Source organism: Myzus persicae, unplaced genomic scaffold, assembly GCF_001856785.1.
Source record: "Myzus persicae strain clone G006 unplaced genomic scaffold, MPER_G0061.0, whole genome shotgun sequence".
Classification (NCBI taxonomy): domain Eukaryota; kingdom Metazoa; phylum Arthropoda; class Insecta; order Hemiptera; family Aphididae; genus Myzus; species Myzus persicae.
This window is the reverse complement of record NW_019100902.1, coordinates 401,765-419,493: the sequence shown is the minus strand read 5'-3', so window position 1 is coordinate 419,493 and position 17,729 is coordinate 401,765. Positions and strand designations below refer to the sequence as shown.

Genomic DNA, 17,729 nt, shown 5'->3' with positions numbered 1-17,729 from the left:
CTGTTTTCAAGGCTACGACCAAGCGGTCAACTTTTTATATTCCCCTCAATTGAAAATCAACTGGGCGACCGTGCTGCTACTATACATACCTGTGGATTTCTGTCTCCGTCCTAAAAAAATTATTATTTATTTTATAATAAAATATATAGTTACCAATTCCACATTACCACATAATATGACCCCCATTGACGATAAATAATATTATTTAATGGGTGCCTAATTGATATGTTGCACAGTAATTTTTTACGTCGTCAATAATCTGCAATAATAATAATTAATAATAGGTACATCTACATTCTACAATCTACACCTACCTATAACCTATTAAACAATTTAATTGGGAGGTAGGTATTGTTTTATTTATTAAATTTTGCAATTTTCCACCGGATAAAATAACAGTCTAATAATAATCGATCGGAATATAATAATTAATAATTCAAACGCATTTTAGCTATTTATAAAGTTGTTATTTTTGTTTTTTACATACCCATCTGGCTATAATGCTATATATCCGACTCGATATAGCAAGTTGTGATGCAACTGCGAGTTCACACTTGTTTTTAAAAATCGTAGGATACCTAAACGTGATGAAATTCCTACTAATCATCACAGATTATAAAAAATATAGACAAAAATAAATACGTTTGCAATAAATATAGTATGATTTTGAACACGTCAAATATTATTACAACATTAAGATATAATATCTCTTAATATCTACTTACACTAACTCATCAGCTAAGCAACTATTTAAACGTTTTAAACATAGGTTAGCCAAGGGTGGTTAAATAATTACACGTACTATCGTCTATCTCAGATCGCAAAATATAATGCCTAGGTACCTACCTACAGTATATTATAGATTATTAAATTATGTAGTAGTTGTAAATATTTTTTACTCAAAAAATTAAAGTCACAGCCCATAAATACATTCAAATTTAATAAAAATTACCTATTTATTATATTTACAGACTGCAAGTTTATAAAGCCGGCAAAAGTACTAAGTTAACTAATATTTTAAACTTGTGTTGAGTTAAATTTAAAATCAAATATAACCTAACTTAGTTAGAAATCAATTACTTACATTAATTTTCTTAACTGAATATTTACAAGTTTAAAACCCATGCTAAAACACAATAAGTAGATCTGATAATATATTCTTATAAAAAGGAGAACACATTTAATGACGATCATATTGTATATTGTGTATTCTAATAGAAGTTCTTTATTATTTAGGTAAATTTTTTAAGGATGACAACACCAACATTGAACCGAGTACATACAATCTGGTAGTAAAATTGTTGATTTTATTAAGTTGAATCTGTAGAAGTTGTTTTCATCTCTTTTAAAATCTAAAATTTAGTACTCAATGGTGCATAAGCGTAATATTATTTAAGTTACCTATAAATATTAATCATTTTTTTTTTTTTGATCAAAATATATTTAAAATCTATCTTATTGATATTGGGAATAACGTTAACGTGACAACAAAATAAATTAACTGAAGAGTAACTAAACTGTACTATAATAGTACACATTTTAACTTATTAGTAAGAATTCAATTCAATTTTTTTTTACAAAAATTGTAACTCGTACACAATGAGTACATTGTACAAAACCAACTTTTTTAATTCATTGTTTGAAATAATTTATTTCATTTAAGTAAAGGAACTAAGAAACATAGGTGTACAACCAAAATAATGTAAGTAATTAAAGCCTTTGCTTCAAAAATTATGTTTCTACTACCCTTCTGTACATGACACAACACACATGATGTATATGGCTGAAACAGCAATGTTTTTTTAATTTTATAAGATTAAGGAAATCCGATAACAATATGCTAAGATTATCGATAAATTATCCTTACTAAATATAGATAATCAATATCAATAATAGTGTTCAAATTTTTACATTTTATGGTGTAGTTTATAAACATTTTAAAATTTTTAGCAAGTCAACATAATATTAAAAATATAAAACAGTTTATTAAAGATTTAACCACAAACTCGAATTAGTAATAAATAAAAGTAATAAAGCTCCTAGATAAAAACAACAATATATTATCAACACTATTGAAGATTGTCAAGTGTAAACATTGAAATGGTTTTAAAAATTCCAAATTTTTTTGGTTTCTCCGACACATGATTAAAGGAAAGGATGCAATTGATTTAAAATAAAAACACATTTCATTGTTTGTTTCAAATTGTTTTGTTATTTTTTCAGCCTTACAGTTTCAGCGAGTTAATTATTTTTCCCTAGTGTTTCAGAAAGTCTTTAACAATTTTTGTCAATAATTGTCTTATTTGGTAATATGTTATTATAGTTCACAAGCAACCCGGAAAAACATGTAATGCTACATATAATTTTTGCAATTACATTAATAATCATTATAATAATCGTCATCTCATAATCTACTTGAATTATTAGTAGGCTATGTTATAAATTATAATTACTTGACTACATATATAAATATGATAATGCTCACAATAACTCATGCTACTTAAATACTACATATTTAATCTTCTTAAAATACACGTATATTATAATTTAAAAGGCCATATATGTAACCTCAAAATATTCCTGATCCCTCAAGTTAATAAATACAATTTAGTTAAATATATCTAACCATACATAAAAAAAAATTGTGCATTAGCATACTAAAATTGTTCAGCAGAAATTATTGGTTAAATTTGTAAATACAATTAAGTATATTATGTTGAATATATTGTATAAATGCTCTCTTATGTTGTATAAAGCAAATTCAAATAACTTTAAGTTACAAATAGATATATAGTTTAAGTTAAACAATTAATTAAAAATATCATGATAGTTAATACTTTTATACGAAGAATAATATAGTATATTAAAGACAAATTAATTTTGGTACATTTAAATAATGATGAACCAAATTGCACATAGTTAATAAAGATATCAAATAGTTGCTGAATAATTTTAGAGAGTTTGCAAACTGTCCAGTTAACAATTTCAAACATCATTTACACTAAACGTATAATAATAATCAATTATAAACTTTAGTGCATTTAATAAATTTAGTAACCATTATTACTATGATTACGACGTTATTCAAAAATATTACATCATTAATATTTATTATAATATAATATATTTACAATATAATATAAAAATCATGTTTACAAAATTGTACAAGTTTTTTCCTTGCAAAACAATGCATTGCTGTTTTTACGTTTCAATGATTTTTTTTTTTGGAAAATACATTTTATTTGCAAGACAAAAACAGATACAAAATATTACATGCCTTTTTTTCAAATAAAAAAAAAACAACAATTAAAATACATTACAATAGTTCATACTCATAATTTATCACAGTTTAGTTACGTCTTATACTAGTTTATGTTTGGCATAATTTGTATGTATGTCATCATACCTGTATAGCTAAATTTTTTTTAAGCGAATGCTTATACAAATCTAAAAGCTCGAAAGATTAACTGTGAGTATAGTCATGTGATGAAAAACAATGTGGAATGAAAAAACACTACCTGAACGATTATTATAATAAATAAATAGACAAGACTTATAAGATTTGTACTAGAAAAAAAAATTAAAAAATGTGTATTTGTGTTGATAATAAAAAAAAATCTGCTTAAATACTATGACTTAGTGTTATTCGTGTGTGTATTTGAACCTTAATTTGTATATTTAATTTTATTATTAATTAAGATACTGCATAAATGTTTGTATTTACAATCACTAGTTAATATTAATTACGAAATCAAATTTTATTTGTTGAGTAAAGGTAAACTCAATGTGGAAAATTTAAGTTTTGCTCACGATTATAGGATTATTACCCTTGGTTTAAAGTAATGGATTAAAAGCTAATTCAATTAAGTTATTGTGAGCATATTCAATAATTGGATGCATTTAAAGAATTAAAAGTTATTCATAAATTTAACAGAAAAATGTCTATTTTCAAATAATGGTACTTATGTATAGAAATCAAACCTCAGTCAAAAACGTAATCAATAATTTGCAAATATTTAGAAAATAATAAAAAATAAAAAATATATACACAATATATATATATATATAAGAATTGTTTAACTACGTGTGTGACATGTAGCTTTGTAAATTATTAAGGCACAATTTAGGTTGTTAATGACATATAATATATATGGTTTACTCAAATTATTAAGAGGAATTAGAACATTTTGTTTTTAAATGCATCCAATTAAAATAAAATATAAATTAAAACGCGGGAGGGAGATTATTAATGTATACGGTGCTGAAAATAGGGAGATCTATGTTAGGAACAGAACGTGATTTTAAAATTTAAATAAAGATATTATACTGAAAATCTCTTTCACAACTACTATTACTATATTATATTATGTCGTTATATTTATAGATATGACTGTTTAATTTTTTGTTTTTGTTTTTGATTAACACAATATTAATTTCAATGATTGAAATTCAAGAAGTTATAGATTATTAATACAAGAAATTAGAACAACCCAAGAGCTGTAATATATTTTATATTGATAATAAGAACAGACAGAGTTATTCTAATTAGGAATATGTGATTGAGCAGTGAAAAAGCATTATTTTTTTATGAACCAATTAATAACATGTTGAACACTGATTAATAACCAGTGTCATCACAAATAAAATCAAAAACAGAAAAAGAAGTTAATTTGAATAATATATCGGAGTTTTAGGGAATATTAAATTAAAAATGATTTTTTTGACATTTTCAATTACTTTTTTAAGTTTCTAAGGTGTAATATGTGCCTTCTAATAACTAACATTAATTAAATGTTTTAAAATATTTAAACTAATAACCTGTTATCTTATTGCTACATTTTTCACAAAAAAAATATATTAATAAGGAAATATTTGCAAAAAAAAAAAATCATTGTAAGACTTAGTTTGCTTAGTTTGAATACATTAAATGCTAGACATTTGGTTACAATTAAGTTGACGACCTATTCTCCAAGACTAGTAATTTTATAATCAACAAGTTGGAAGCTCATTATTTATTACAAGATAAAATTGATAGTAATATAATCATAATGATAAAATTCTGAATCGGGAAATAAGTCAGTAGTAGTCAAATGTTAATTACTCAAAACGTGAAACCACATTACACATCAATAAGTTGCCCTGGATTGTGCTGTTTACGAGCATTTGGATCAAACCCTTTTGATCCATCTGGACCTAAAGGCTGACGAATTACTACTAATTTTGGTGAACCGTCATCTATTACAGAAATGGTGCGTATGCGGTTAATCAAATGTTCTGGACGTTGAGATGGTTGTTTGGGAGGGGAATTTTCAGCAGAACTATAAATATAAATAACACACCAAAATGTAATATACAATTTTTAAATAATAAGTAACTATTTAATCGTAAATATAATTTTTTAACTCCTTTGCAATCATAAATTAAAAAATTAAGAATTTAACATCTCAAGGAAGTGAATTTTTCTTCTACTACTTTTGTTCAGTAAAAACAACCTTCATAAAAACATTACTATGATTCAAGAAAATTAAAAGCAAATTCAAATCAAGTAAAATGCACACCATTGAATTGGAGTTGAACAATTATATTTAAACAGGACTATAGCAAATACTAAATCTGAAACAATAATTTGATGATTTAGTTGGGTAATACTAACCTTATTTTAGTAACGTTGCAGCCAGATGATTTGCCTGATCTTTGATTGACAACTAATACAAATTCCACTAAATCTCCTTGGTACAATTTTATTCCATCAGTTACTTCTGATGTATGGAAAAATAATTTTTTACCACCTTCTACTTCGTGAGTTAAAAAACCAAATAATCCTATATTAAGAAAAAATGATTAAAACATTTCAATATTTTTAGTAACCAAAAAAAAAAATGTTTTTAATTCTAACAAACCTTTAATAGCATCAACGTGAGCTCTTTGTTTCTTTCGAATGGCAATAATATTTACAGCTCTATTTTTTGAGTCAACTTGAAATTGTACAGGATCTCCAACTTGTAACAACTCCCTTTTATTTATTAAACCTTTAATTCCAAATTCATATTGCGAAATATTTTCTTCTTCGGCTGTAAAATCAAAAATTACAATTACAATTTCTAAATATATATATATATATATACAAATAACAAATGGGAAAACTTACTTGTTGGTACTTCTTGTATTATACCAGCATATTCAGTCTGCTCAGGATTCACAGATCGCAATGGACGAGAGACCACTCCATCCAAAATAACATTTGGTTGAAGCAATTCGCAGTTGTCACTAATAGAACCTGGTGGTAAAATTCTAACATTTTCAGCAGATGCACAGCTCCCACCATTTCCTGTATTCCTGGTACTCAGTGTATACTCTACTTCCATACCAAGTTCAAGAGATGCGCTCGGTTCATTCAAATTTCTATATTATAGTTAGTTAGAATTAGAATATTAACTAAGTTAAAAATCAAAATCAATTTTACTTACGCATATCTAAAAAATACTTCGGAATCAAGTGCTATGGTTTCGATAAACCCAAATCCATCTTTAAGTGCGGCAATATAGCCATACTTGATGTCCGCTCGATTTTGCTCATCAGTGGACGAAGTATGTGTATTATTTGTATTATTTGTATTATTTGTATTGTTTGTATTGTTTGACAGGTTTGAGGCCAACTGAATATTCATCGCAATTAATTCTTTGTTGCGTTTAATTTGATAAAGATTGAATCTCACCTAAAAATAATTTTGGCAACAAAAAATAAGAACATTGTTGCTAAACAACAATCATTAAAATAGTTTACTTTATCTCCTTGTCTTGGTATATATTTTCCAATACAGTCTTTGATGTTATACAATATTGTTCTCTTAACACCGTTTGAATGTAAAGTGATAACTCCTGGTTCATAAGTAACCTCATCAAACTGCTAGAATAATTAATAATAATATATATGAGCATATTCTAACCAAACATATAGGTAATGATAATATAAAGAAAAGAATGATTATTGTTAATAAACTATAAATTATTATCATGAATATTACTTAAATTGCTCAAATATAGTAGTAATAAAACGATAGTTAGTTAAATTATTGGCATGGTAGTAAGAAAAACAACTATTATTCATTAGAATAATCAGCAGTAATAGTAATAACAAACAAGATAACATTTGAATTACTGATAATAATACATTACCATCGATTGTTGTAAATGTTTGTGAGAAATGGTGGATGATTTAAGTAGGAATTAAATGTTAATTGAATTATACCATGACACAAATAATAATCAAATATTTGTAAATATTGTATCGCAAATCAAATATAAACACATTTAACTCAGGGAGCTTAATAATTTCAAGTCAAATATTTTACAACACATCAGAAACAATATATTAATAAGTAACATTAATTACAAGTTATAAGAGATTTTTCACTGGTCCAGTTATAACACATAAAAACAAATCACTTTAGTTCTTCAAACCTATTGTAGATCCACACTATGTGTTTTAGTCTGACAACCATTTCAAACAGACCCGCCCAAAATGCAGTATGGGAGATACCAAAATGTTTTAATAAATATGTTTATTTTATTTTTTATTACGAACAAAAAAAGAAATTTTTTGATGGAATACTATTCAAATTGTTTACGGAGAAATTGGGTTTCAATTTATATAAATTCTAAAATAACCATTATTTAATTACATAAAAAAGTTTTTATAAACTATTTATCTGTGTTAATGTTATGATATCAAGTAATGGGATATAAAAAATTTATATTTTTCAGAAATAATTGGAACATTTTTGACATTACTTATACTCTTGATACTTATCTCGTGTTAAGAAATGTTGTTTGTAATTTTTATTAAATTTTAAACTATGTGCTTAAGTTGGTAATATAATTGACTATTAAAAAAAACTTCTCTATTTAGTTTTATTATTCCCAAAAACAGATAAGTATCAATTCTACAAAATTTAGTACTTTCTATGGAATGTGAACAAAAAAAAAATTTCTGTTACTGTTTACTGTTTCAGTTAAACCTAACAATGACAGTGTGTGAATAGTTGTATTGATAATCTCAAAACAATTATTTAGTAGGATACTTAAAATACTTAAGAAAAAAATCACTATTCAGATCATATCACAAGATATTATGAATTTAAATATTATAAACACTACAAAATATTTTGAATGCATGACCTTGAATTTGATTTGATTTTTTTCTAACAGCACAAAGATATATTACATAAGTATTTGAAAATTAAAATTTTTTTCTGAACAAGTAAAACAACATTTTTTTGAATAGAACCCCCTCAACCAACCTTTGAATTAATTTTAAGAACTGACTGATTGAGAGTGAGTTCAAGTTTAAATGTGTGCACAATTATTATTTATTGCATTTATCAACTGTATACCTACAATTTTACAAATTTTCATGCAATTTTATATGATTTGTTGAAACTTTAATTCACTCTCTAATTCAATAAATGTTTAAAATGCAAAAAACACTTTTAAGTAAAAGCTGTTAACGCAAACAATGTAATAAAAAAAAATTTGTTTTGTAAGCGACTACACTACATTTCAAGTTCGTTTACACAATCTCAAGGCATGCATATGTTTTGAATACTAAGGAAAACAGTTTTGGTATGTGGATTCAATATGTGACCTTGGATAAGTCTATTGCACCAATTCTAGGGAAAAATTCATAGCAAGAAAATTTGAGGTAGGAATATTCATACAAATAAAATTTTAAGCTCTACAACCTCAAGGTAAGGTAATTCATCTTTATGTAACATTCAATTTTTTTAAATTTTTTTGTAAGCACCTACATTTATTAGAATAAAGTAGTACTCAATATAAATCACTTACATGAGCATTGTTTTTTGAAGGACTTGATGGTTCAAATATCTCCGTAGCCACAACCGTTACTAGGCCAACTAATCCTTCTTCAATAAGTACTTCAAATTGTACTGAACCACGTGACAAGTGTTTGATTCGTATGGCACTTTGTCTAGAATTTCCAAATGAAGATGAAGGATCCTACAAAATAAAATAATATTTTAACCATACCTATGTTTGAAAATATGTAATCTTTTCATAATAAATGTATAGCCAAGTAAAAAAATTGTTGAATTACTAAAAAAAAATACAAATATTAACCTTATTGTTATATATCATACTGTTTAATTGATAGAAACATTGTCAGGTTTTAAATTTGTAAAATATAATACTGGTTGTACCCTTAAGAAGACAATCACATGAATTATCTGCATCTTACATGTTTGTAACGAAAGTACCAAATTTGTGTTGTATACTTAAATTTAAGGGTAAACTAACTATAATTAAATGTAACTATAAATATTATCCAGTGAATCACGAATGTTTTTATTCATGTTTAAAATCGAAGAGCAATTTATATTTGTTTTGTCAACAACAGCTTACGAGATGCCGTAGATAATATTTTAACATTAAGTTACTTATCTGATCTAATCTTATGTAAAAGACGATCAGTGTTAAATTTGTTAAACTTGTAATAAATAAATTACCATAAATATATTTTTTAGTTGGATACAAGTATTTTTTTTCTGACAAATTTTTCTTAAGGTTTTTTTGTAATGGTTACTTATTAACAAAACATATTTATGATTCAAAGATTTTCTTTGTTGAGGAAAAACATTGAAAACTGTGTTATAGTTTTTTTTTTTTTTAAAGTATGATAAAATCTTAATTCACTATGATATTGAAATTAACCACACAAAATGAATTCTTTTGAACACAAATTATCTGTTATACATTTGCAAGACGGAGACAACACGTTATGCAGGTGTGGTGTTTGTTCTTTTATGTATTTATACTGTTTTTAAAGAAACATACATTTGAATACTTTGTAATGATGGTTTGGTGGGAGTTTCTGCGCACGAAACAGCACAAGTATATTTATTTTACGTACATAAGTCAAGTTACATGAACAATCAAAATAAAATTTAACAAATGAATAGTAAGGCAACGGTCCCTCTTAAAACATTGCTAATAATTGGTAAATTTAAATTTATTGAACCATTACATTAATACATTTGTCATGCAACTAACTCAGCAAAAACTTTTGCATAAATGCAATATTAACTAATAATGTAGTGTTATAAAGTTAGTTGAATGAATTGGGAATCTTAGAATATTACCTGTGCCACTGTAAATTCAACTTCATCGTTGCATTCCAATTTTCTTTGAACATCCAGAACTTCATTGAAAGTAAAATAAATCTTTGGTTCTCTTTCAACAGAACGTAAAAATCCAAATCCTTGTTTTAAAACTGCAATAATACCAAGTTCTCTTCTTTCACCAGAAACTACAAACGACTCCGGTAATAGGGAAATATTAGTAGCTCGTTTTAACTGATCTCGCCGATCAGTCGCTATTCGGAATTCAACCCAATCACCATGCCTATAAAAAAAAACCAACAAAATTCATTACACGTACTTAGGATTAGTCCATACTTTGTTCAAAAAGAGAATTTGGCAACTATGCACATAAAACTATGGGTTGCTCTCTTAAATTTTACCCATTTCGCTCTGACCTCTGCAATAGAATAACTACTATAGTAGGTCACTGTACACCAACAAATTAGTTTTGGTTTCTGCACATTCATATTCTCTCGGTGGATAGAACAAGGATGCAAAAGTTAAATCAATCAACCATAATTACCTCAATGTAAAATCACCCTGCTGATCTTTTTCACCAAATGAAACTTCAACTTCAGAATAATCTGGTGCTCTGTAACGTATACGTCCAGGTAGTGGTTCAGATGGTAAATGATTTTGAGGAGTTTTGTCTAAAGGTTTTAAAACTTGACCTTTCATAACAGTATCCTCGATATCTTCAAATATTACTGAACCAGGAGGCAAACGCTCGATATTACACGCAACTTCTTTTCCCTATTCAATAACAAAACATAGCTAAAATATACTTTGAGTAATATAGAATTTAATAAAATAAAAACTTTATTTATTGTCTAGTAAGACAAATTTTCTCAAGAAAAATATTTAAAAACAAGTTGTATCAGACCATTCATTTTTCATTTAATAGCAAATAATTAATGTAACAGTGTTGTTAAAAATAAAATACAGAATCCTACTTTAACATAAAAAATCTGTAGAACTATTATGCATTGAAAAATTATCATACAATATTCAACGAAAGAACACAGACAAAGATTAGTTATACTACGCAACCCAATCCGACAAACTGTTTTTGGTAGCAGGGTGATGCATTAGGAGATGCATAGAATCAGCGTGTTCTCTCGCTGAACAGAGTATAGACTACCTACTACAAACAAACATGAATAACTAACATATTATAATATTTCCTGCACTTAGGTATGACTATGTATTTTCATATGTATCAGTGAAATAACACATAAAACCCAAAAATGTAGAGGAATGAATGGTCTATTTTTGAAACTTTTAAATATTTACAAACTGAGTTTTAACTATAGATTTTTGTTTTAATTCACACAACAAATTGTACTTATATTCAAATAAATACATTCAATTTACTTACACTACGTGTTTGTATTATGAATTCTACATCATCACCCAATTGTAAAGGTTTGGAGGAATCTTTGAATTCAGTAAATGGAAATGAAATTTCTTTTACAATATCAGCTCGTTCAATGTAACCAAAGACATCTTTCATAGAACACACAACTCCCTGATATTTAACTGGATGTACTGGATTTTCTAAGCGGACGTGTGTAGCTCCCAAATTACCCCTCTGATTTGTTGCGATTTGAAAGCTTACTTGATCGCCAGTTCTAAGGGTGACATTACCTTCAACATCGTCTTTATTGTAAGGGAGAAAGAAACACTCTCCTCGATTTTCATAACTAATTCGACCTTGTGTATCACCGCCCGAACCTTCAGTTCTCAATTCTGTTGTTACTACACCAGTTACTCTTTCTTCACTTAATACCTAATAAATAATATTTACCTAATTAATTTTAGACATTATGAATATAAGTACTAAGCACTTACCACTTCAGGAGCAATTTTTGTAACAGTGCTAGCTATGGGTTTACCAGTTCTTCTATCATAAGTCATTTCAAATTCAACGGGATCACCAATTTTAAGATGCTCAATGTTGCCGCTAAATTGACTGAAATGAAAGAATAATCTTGCCTGACGCTCACAACATTGAATAAAACCATAAGAATGCTGAAAATTATAAAAATTGTTCAATATAGAAACAGTAGTTTATAATAATTACTGTACAAACCAAAAGTTTCTCTATGATTCCGGTTTCTCTAACTCCTTGATTGTTACTAAACGATTCATTTGAAAAATTTGAATTGTTTGAACTGCTTGCAGTAGCCGTGTCATGTCCACCAAAAATGTCATTGCCAGCTGGAGGATAACGGCTCACAGGTGCGGTGTTGTCAGAAGAGAATACATCAAAGTTTGAAGACTGTAGTCCATTGTTAAACATATTATTCATTGAAGACTCTTTTTGATGAAATTGCGACGACTGATATTGTGATGGCATGGGAAAATTTTGACTTGACTGTGAATTATAGTTTGGTGGTGAATGATTTGAAGATCTCGATGATGGGTAATTGTTTAGATTTGTTAATGCTGAGAGGGTTTTAAAGTTTATCATAGAAGAATCGCTACCGTTCAGCATATTTGATTGAAACAGATTCCACTGGGAGTTGTTAGACATACTAGTTTTAAATTCTTGAGTTATTGTTTGTTTATATACTTAACTATTATGACCATAAAATATTTAATTTATATAAAATTGTTTTTTAGGGAGTGGGGAATGGGGGAAGGGGTTGGTTTATTTTTTTTTAAATATATATATTTATATATATATATGTTATAATCTAATGTATTATCCTAGCGTTAAATTATATATTATAATACATTATTACCATTAAAATCAATATCACAGTAATATTTTTTAAAAACTAAAAGGCACTCGACTAAGTCAAGCGACTTTCCTATATGTTTTACGTTTGAACACAAATAATTATGGTTGTTACATAAAACTCTTTCTTCTTAACTTAGACAAAAAAAAACTTAATAAATAATAAAAAGATATCTAACCTACTTTAAAAATCTAATAATAATTGTTATAAAATAGACAGTTCTAAAGTATTCGGTTGGTTCATTACAATACACAGCACACGTTTCAATTAAATATTATTTAAACAATAAAAGAAGATTTCTCAGTTGATAGTTGTCACAATGCTTGCTGGTAATGTTGCAGTATGTCGTTTTCTCAGATGACTAATAGTTGAAGGAACGTACAGCGAAGAAGAGAATAAAGTTGATGTAAGGATTTTGTTTTTAATAGTTAGGTATTACTTTTTTTTCTAATTTTTAATTTATTAATTGTGATTAAGACTAAAACTAATTTAGCCTAGTTTTGAAAGCTGAAAAAAAAGAAAGAATAAAATTACAAATTATGAAATAGGATGAAAACTAAATTGTTTAATAAAATCAAGTTTACTGAAATATATACAGAAATATTTATTGGAACCTAATTTTTCTATTTACCCAGGGAAAAATTTATAATTCCCAAAAAGGTATTTCCCACAAACACTGATTATCAATGGGTATAACTATAAATTCCAAAACCAATTTTTTATATCTAAGGCAAATTTTCATTATGCTGATCAGTTAACCTTCACATCACTAATATGAGTCATAGTGCATATCAGGGAAATACTTGGTAATGGGAAAAAAATCTCAGGTTTCCAGGTATTCAGTTTTTTAGTGAAAAAATAGCCATAAAATTACTTCAACGCAATTATATTAAACTATATAATTTTAATGATTAGGTATCATAATAATAATACATTAAGGACACAATGCTTACACACACTTAATTTAAATGAACAAAGAATTGTTAGTTGCAAGTAAAGTTTAATACCTATTAAGTTAACTGTTAAGAATTTAAACTTATATTTAACATAATATTTTATTAATTAATACAGACACAAATATATTAGGTAATATTAAGTAATTTAATTTAAACAAGGCCTTTTTTATTCATATCTTGTTAAAGTAAATAACTAATACCTACAAATAAATCATTTTTCATTTTTTAATCCAAATACCTAAATGTTATGTTACAATCATTTTACTTGATTCAATTAAGTATAATAATTTAGCTTATACTAATAAATCAGCAAGCAATTGAACTAGGAGAAAAAATATTTAATAAGATAAAGAATTTTGGTTACTTTTGTAGCAATAGTTTTAATATAAAAAGATTAATAAATTCTAATAATGTTATTTTAGAAATAGGTCATCTTACTTTCATAACAATTCACGTGTTTTAAACGGTTCCCAACAAAGGAATTATAACAGTTTCAAGGATTTGGTTCAATGGACAACAGAAATGAAAAACAAAACAATGGGTGTAATATTAAGTAGAATATTATTTGATAATGATCAAATACAATACTGTTATTGAAAAGTACCTTGGAAACTATAAATTAATGATTTTTCTTTTTAAACCAAAACATAGATAAATATATCGGAAATCAACAGTTTCATTAAAAATAATTAGTCTTAAAATACTAAACTAAATTATTATCTTGAGTTTGAAAAAAATCAAAAAAAAATTGTTCAATCCGTTCAATAAAATGGATTGCAATGGGAAAAAAGTATAGAAAACAACCATCAATAAAATCGAGAGAATTGATTTGCGAAAATGATTCGCCATATACCATAACGTCAGACCAATAGGCCAAAATAAAGCATCCGTCAAACAGAAACGAAAATTATTGAATTTTTAAAAAATTATCGACGAGGGGTGGGGAGCGGAAGTCTTTAAGACGAATTCAAATTCTACGATAAAAGTCTGGCCTACTTTTTCGTCATCGCGGAAGTAGGACAACAATAATAACAATAAGAATAACAACAGCAATAACAAAAATAACCACGTCCAGAGAGAACTAACCATCTCCCTCTTATCAGCGACGGGCACCAGCCACCGCGGAAGGAAAATGACTGGTACAAAAACTACCCATTCTACCCGGAAACCTGGATAAAGGGCCGGTTTGTGACACCCGACATTCGGGGATTTCAAAGGGTTGAGGGGCTACCCGGAAAACCCACGAATCAGGAAGAGCGACGGTGGAGGCCGCGGACCGGAAACAACGATGGCCGCAGCATACGTTGGTCAAGGGTACCAGGAACGGGGCCCGAGAACCGAAACCACGAGGACGGCGGCCAGCGACGTTTCTCCCACAGGACGTGGCTGGCCGGCTGTCTGCGGCCACCGTTACGGGATGACGCTACGCAGGGCCCAGGCTGGACAGATTCCCCGTACCAAGCAGTGGGTTAGTAAATTAAGAACAAATCGGTGTACTTACCACGGCACAGCAGAGCATTGATGACATGTTTTCGACATATTTTTACCGCAGGTAGGCCAGTCCGCTCAACTACCCCCCTCCCACCGTGCGCCAGCGCGATAAAGCAGTAGCGCGCGCGCGCCAACGCCACAGTGTCGGCAACCGTAACGCGATTTTTTAAACATTTTTTCATCGTTTTTTCGATATTTCATAGTGGTTGACGACGAGCACAGCGTCATCTGTGATTCTGCGGCGACGGCGATAACCCCTTGATAACAACAATAACAAGAAGTACTAACAAGTAATAATAACAACAGTAACAACAACAACACGTAATATGTGTCATGTGAACAACTCAACAACAAATAACAACACAACATTCTACGTGATAATAGGGGTGTTTTTTGTATAAATACATAATTTTCATGATTGTAGATTTCATAATTCTGATTGATATTAAGCACGTTTTACAACATAACAGATTTATATAATTTATCTATATTTTATATTTATATTCTATTTAGTATGTGATAACACCCTAATTAAATTAAAACGTACCTACTCGGCTACTCATTGTTACAAAATTTTCAATCCATAACGACTCTGGCCATTGGCCAATAGTAAAGTGTGCAAAAAAAAATTATGTATGCTTTAATTTGATGAACTTATTAAGTATATTTGATACCTACTGTGGTCTTAACTATTTACTTTCAAGAAATACCTATTTAGTATCTTTATGCTATAAATAGGTTTTGGAATCTAGTTTCATTTTGTCCCCCCTCCTTGAAAATGAATCTAGGAAAAAAAGAACAACTTTTAGAAATTTTAAACAGTGTCCCACTAATCAATATTTTTTAAAACAAAAATTTTAATATAATGCATATAGACACTTATGCTATATTTTTGGTATTATTTATAATAAAAAAAATACGAAACATAAATACAATAAAGCTTACTATAATAATATAGAGTAAGATACATTTTTATTACTGGAAATGCCCTAAGTAATCCTAGTGCCCTTATAGTTGACTATAGGTGACCTTTTCATACTTTAAAGCTATAATTTGAGTGAACATATTTTAGTCTATTGACAGTCATTGAAGTGTTCAAGTGTTTTCATTAAATTTTTATACTTCAATTTTTTAAATACATTTGAAATGGAAATTGTTATGAAAGCAGTATCAAAAATGAAATTAATGGCTATGACATCCTGTACAAATCCAGTCGAGATTTAGCTCGAGGTGTCTCCGAGTTCGATGAACGTTCTAAATCAAAAATTTATGTTTCGTATTTTTTTTATAATAAATAATAATAATAATAATAATAATAATAAATAATACCAAAAATATAGCATAAGTGTCTATGCATTATATTACAATTTTTTTTTTAAAGAATATTGATTAGTGGGACACTGTTTAAAATTTTTAAAAATTGTTCTTTTTTTCCGTGTTCTTTTTTTCCTTTGTTCTTTTTTTCCGTGTTCTTTTTTACTTGTTCTTTTTTTCCGTGTTCTTTTTTTCCTTTATTCTTTTTTTCCGTGTTCTTTTTTACTTGTTCTTTTTTTCCATGTTCTTTTTTTCCTTGGTCTTTTTTACCGATTACCTTGAAAAATGAAAATAACCCTATGGGCGCCCTTGGACACCAGAGTACCATACCTACAAGGGTCAATGATCAATTAAAAAAATGTTTTACAAGACCCAACTTACTGCTTGAAGGAGTCCTCCACTTTTAAAAATTAGGAATAAAAACGGAAAACTGTAGAAATCACGCCTAGCGTAAGATGTATTTTACAAGTTTTATCTCTACAATGGCAAAATCAAGATAATTTGTATAATTGAATCTGTTCTCTCAAATAAATGTCTGAAAAAATTCGGATATTAGTTTTGGAAAAAAGGTCCGACCATAAAATTACTAAACAAATAAAATAGGATTTAATTTGTTACATTAACAGAAGGTACCCTATTATCTAAGGTAGTTAGATGGATAACACAATAATGTGTATTAGACTGTTAAGTTATAAAGATAGAAAAATTAACCCGTATTATAAGATAAAGGATGAAATACCCAAAATTTAATAATATATAAAACCGATGGCACGATACCTATAACACGTCATGATCAATCCGGTTTGTGTCTAATCTCGCAGTTAAATAGAATTACCTATATCGCTATGTATACTAAATATCTCGTGATTTTTAAATCGGAAAAAAAAATAATTTGTTATGGTTTAGCACTACTGCATACAGTTAGTCGTTAGTCACGAACTCATGAGCTGACAACAACTATCAGTTGGAAAATCAGCCTTTTTTCGGTTAAGTAATTTTATGGTTGATCTATTTTACAGAATAAAAAATAAAAATGACTTTCTGGGCATTTTTCTGATTCCCCTCTCA

The 17,729-nt window shown here is 27.9% G+C and overlaps 1 protein-coding gene across 2 annotated transcripts; it reads right to left on the bottom strand.

Annotated features, from left to right (window-relative positions):
• Positions 1–2,189: 2,189 nt before the first annotated feature.
• Positions 2,190–15,476, bottom strand: LOC111026670 (cold shock domain-containing protein E1). 2 transcript variants are annotated; one of them, XM_022304788.1, is made up of 13 exons: positions 15,358–15,476; positions 12,249–13,407; positions 12,008–12,187; positions 11,535–11,945; positions 10,680–10,909; positions 10,157–10,418; positions 8,847–9,017; positions 6,784–6,903; positions 6,468–6,715; positions 6,149–6,402; positions 5,901–6,071; positions 5,654–5,822; positions 2,190–5,318 (listed from the first exon to the last, which is right to left on the bottom strand). In XM_022304788.1, exons 2-13 carry the CDS (start codon positions 12,690–12,692, stop codon positions 5,120–5,122), a joined length of 2,859 nt encoding a protein of 952 aa, XP_022160480.1. In that variant the 5' UTR covers positions 12,693–13,407; positions 15,358–15,476; the 3' UTR covers positions 2,190–5,119. The 2 variants fall into 2 exon arrangements, with proteins under 2 accessions (XP_022160480.1, XP_022160479.1); XM_022304787.1 differs by having other exon boundaries at positions 6,784–6,906; positions 15,358–15,475.
• Positions 15,477–17,729: the final 2,253 nt, after the last annotated feature.

What these genes read in the sequence shown, in the direction of transcription:
- LOC111026670 (XM_022304787.1), bottom strand. Translation starts at nt 12,692, where the DNA reads ATGTCTAACAACTCCCAGTGGAATCTGTTTCAATCAAATATGCTGAAC. An exon ending in GAATCATAGAGAAACTTTTG is followed by an intron (nt 12,188 to 12,248) that starts GTTTGTACAGTA and finishes TATAATTTTCAG; the next exon opens with CATTCTTATGGTTTTATTCA. An exon ending in TTGAATTTACAGTGGCACAG is followed by an intron (nt 9,018 to 10,156) that starts GTAATATTCTAA and finishes TTTATTTTGTAG; the next exon opens with GATCCTTCATCTTCATTTGG.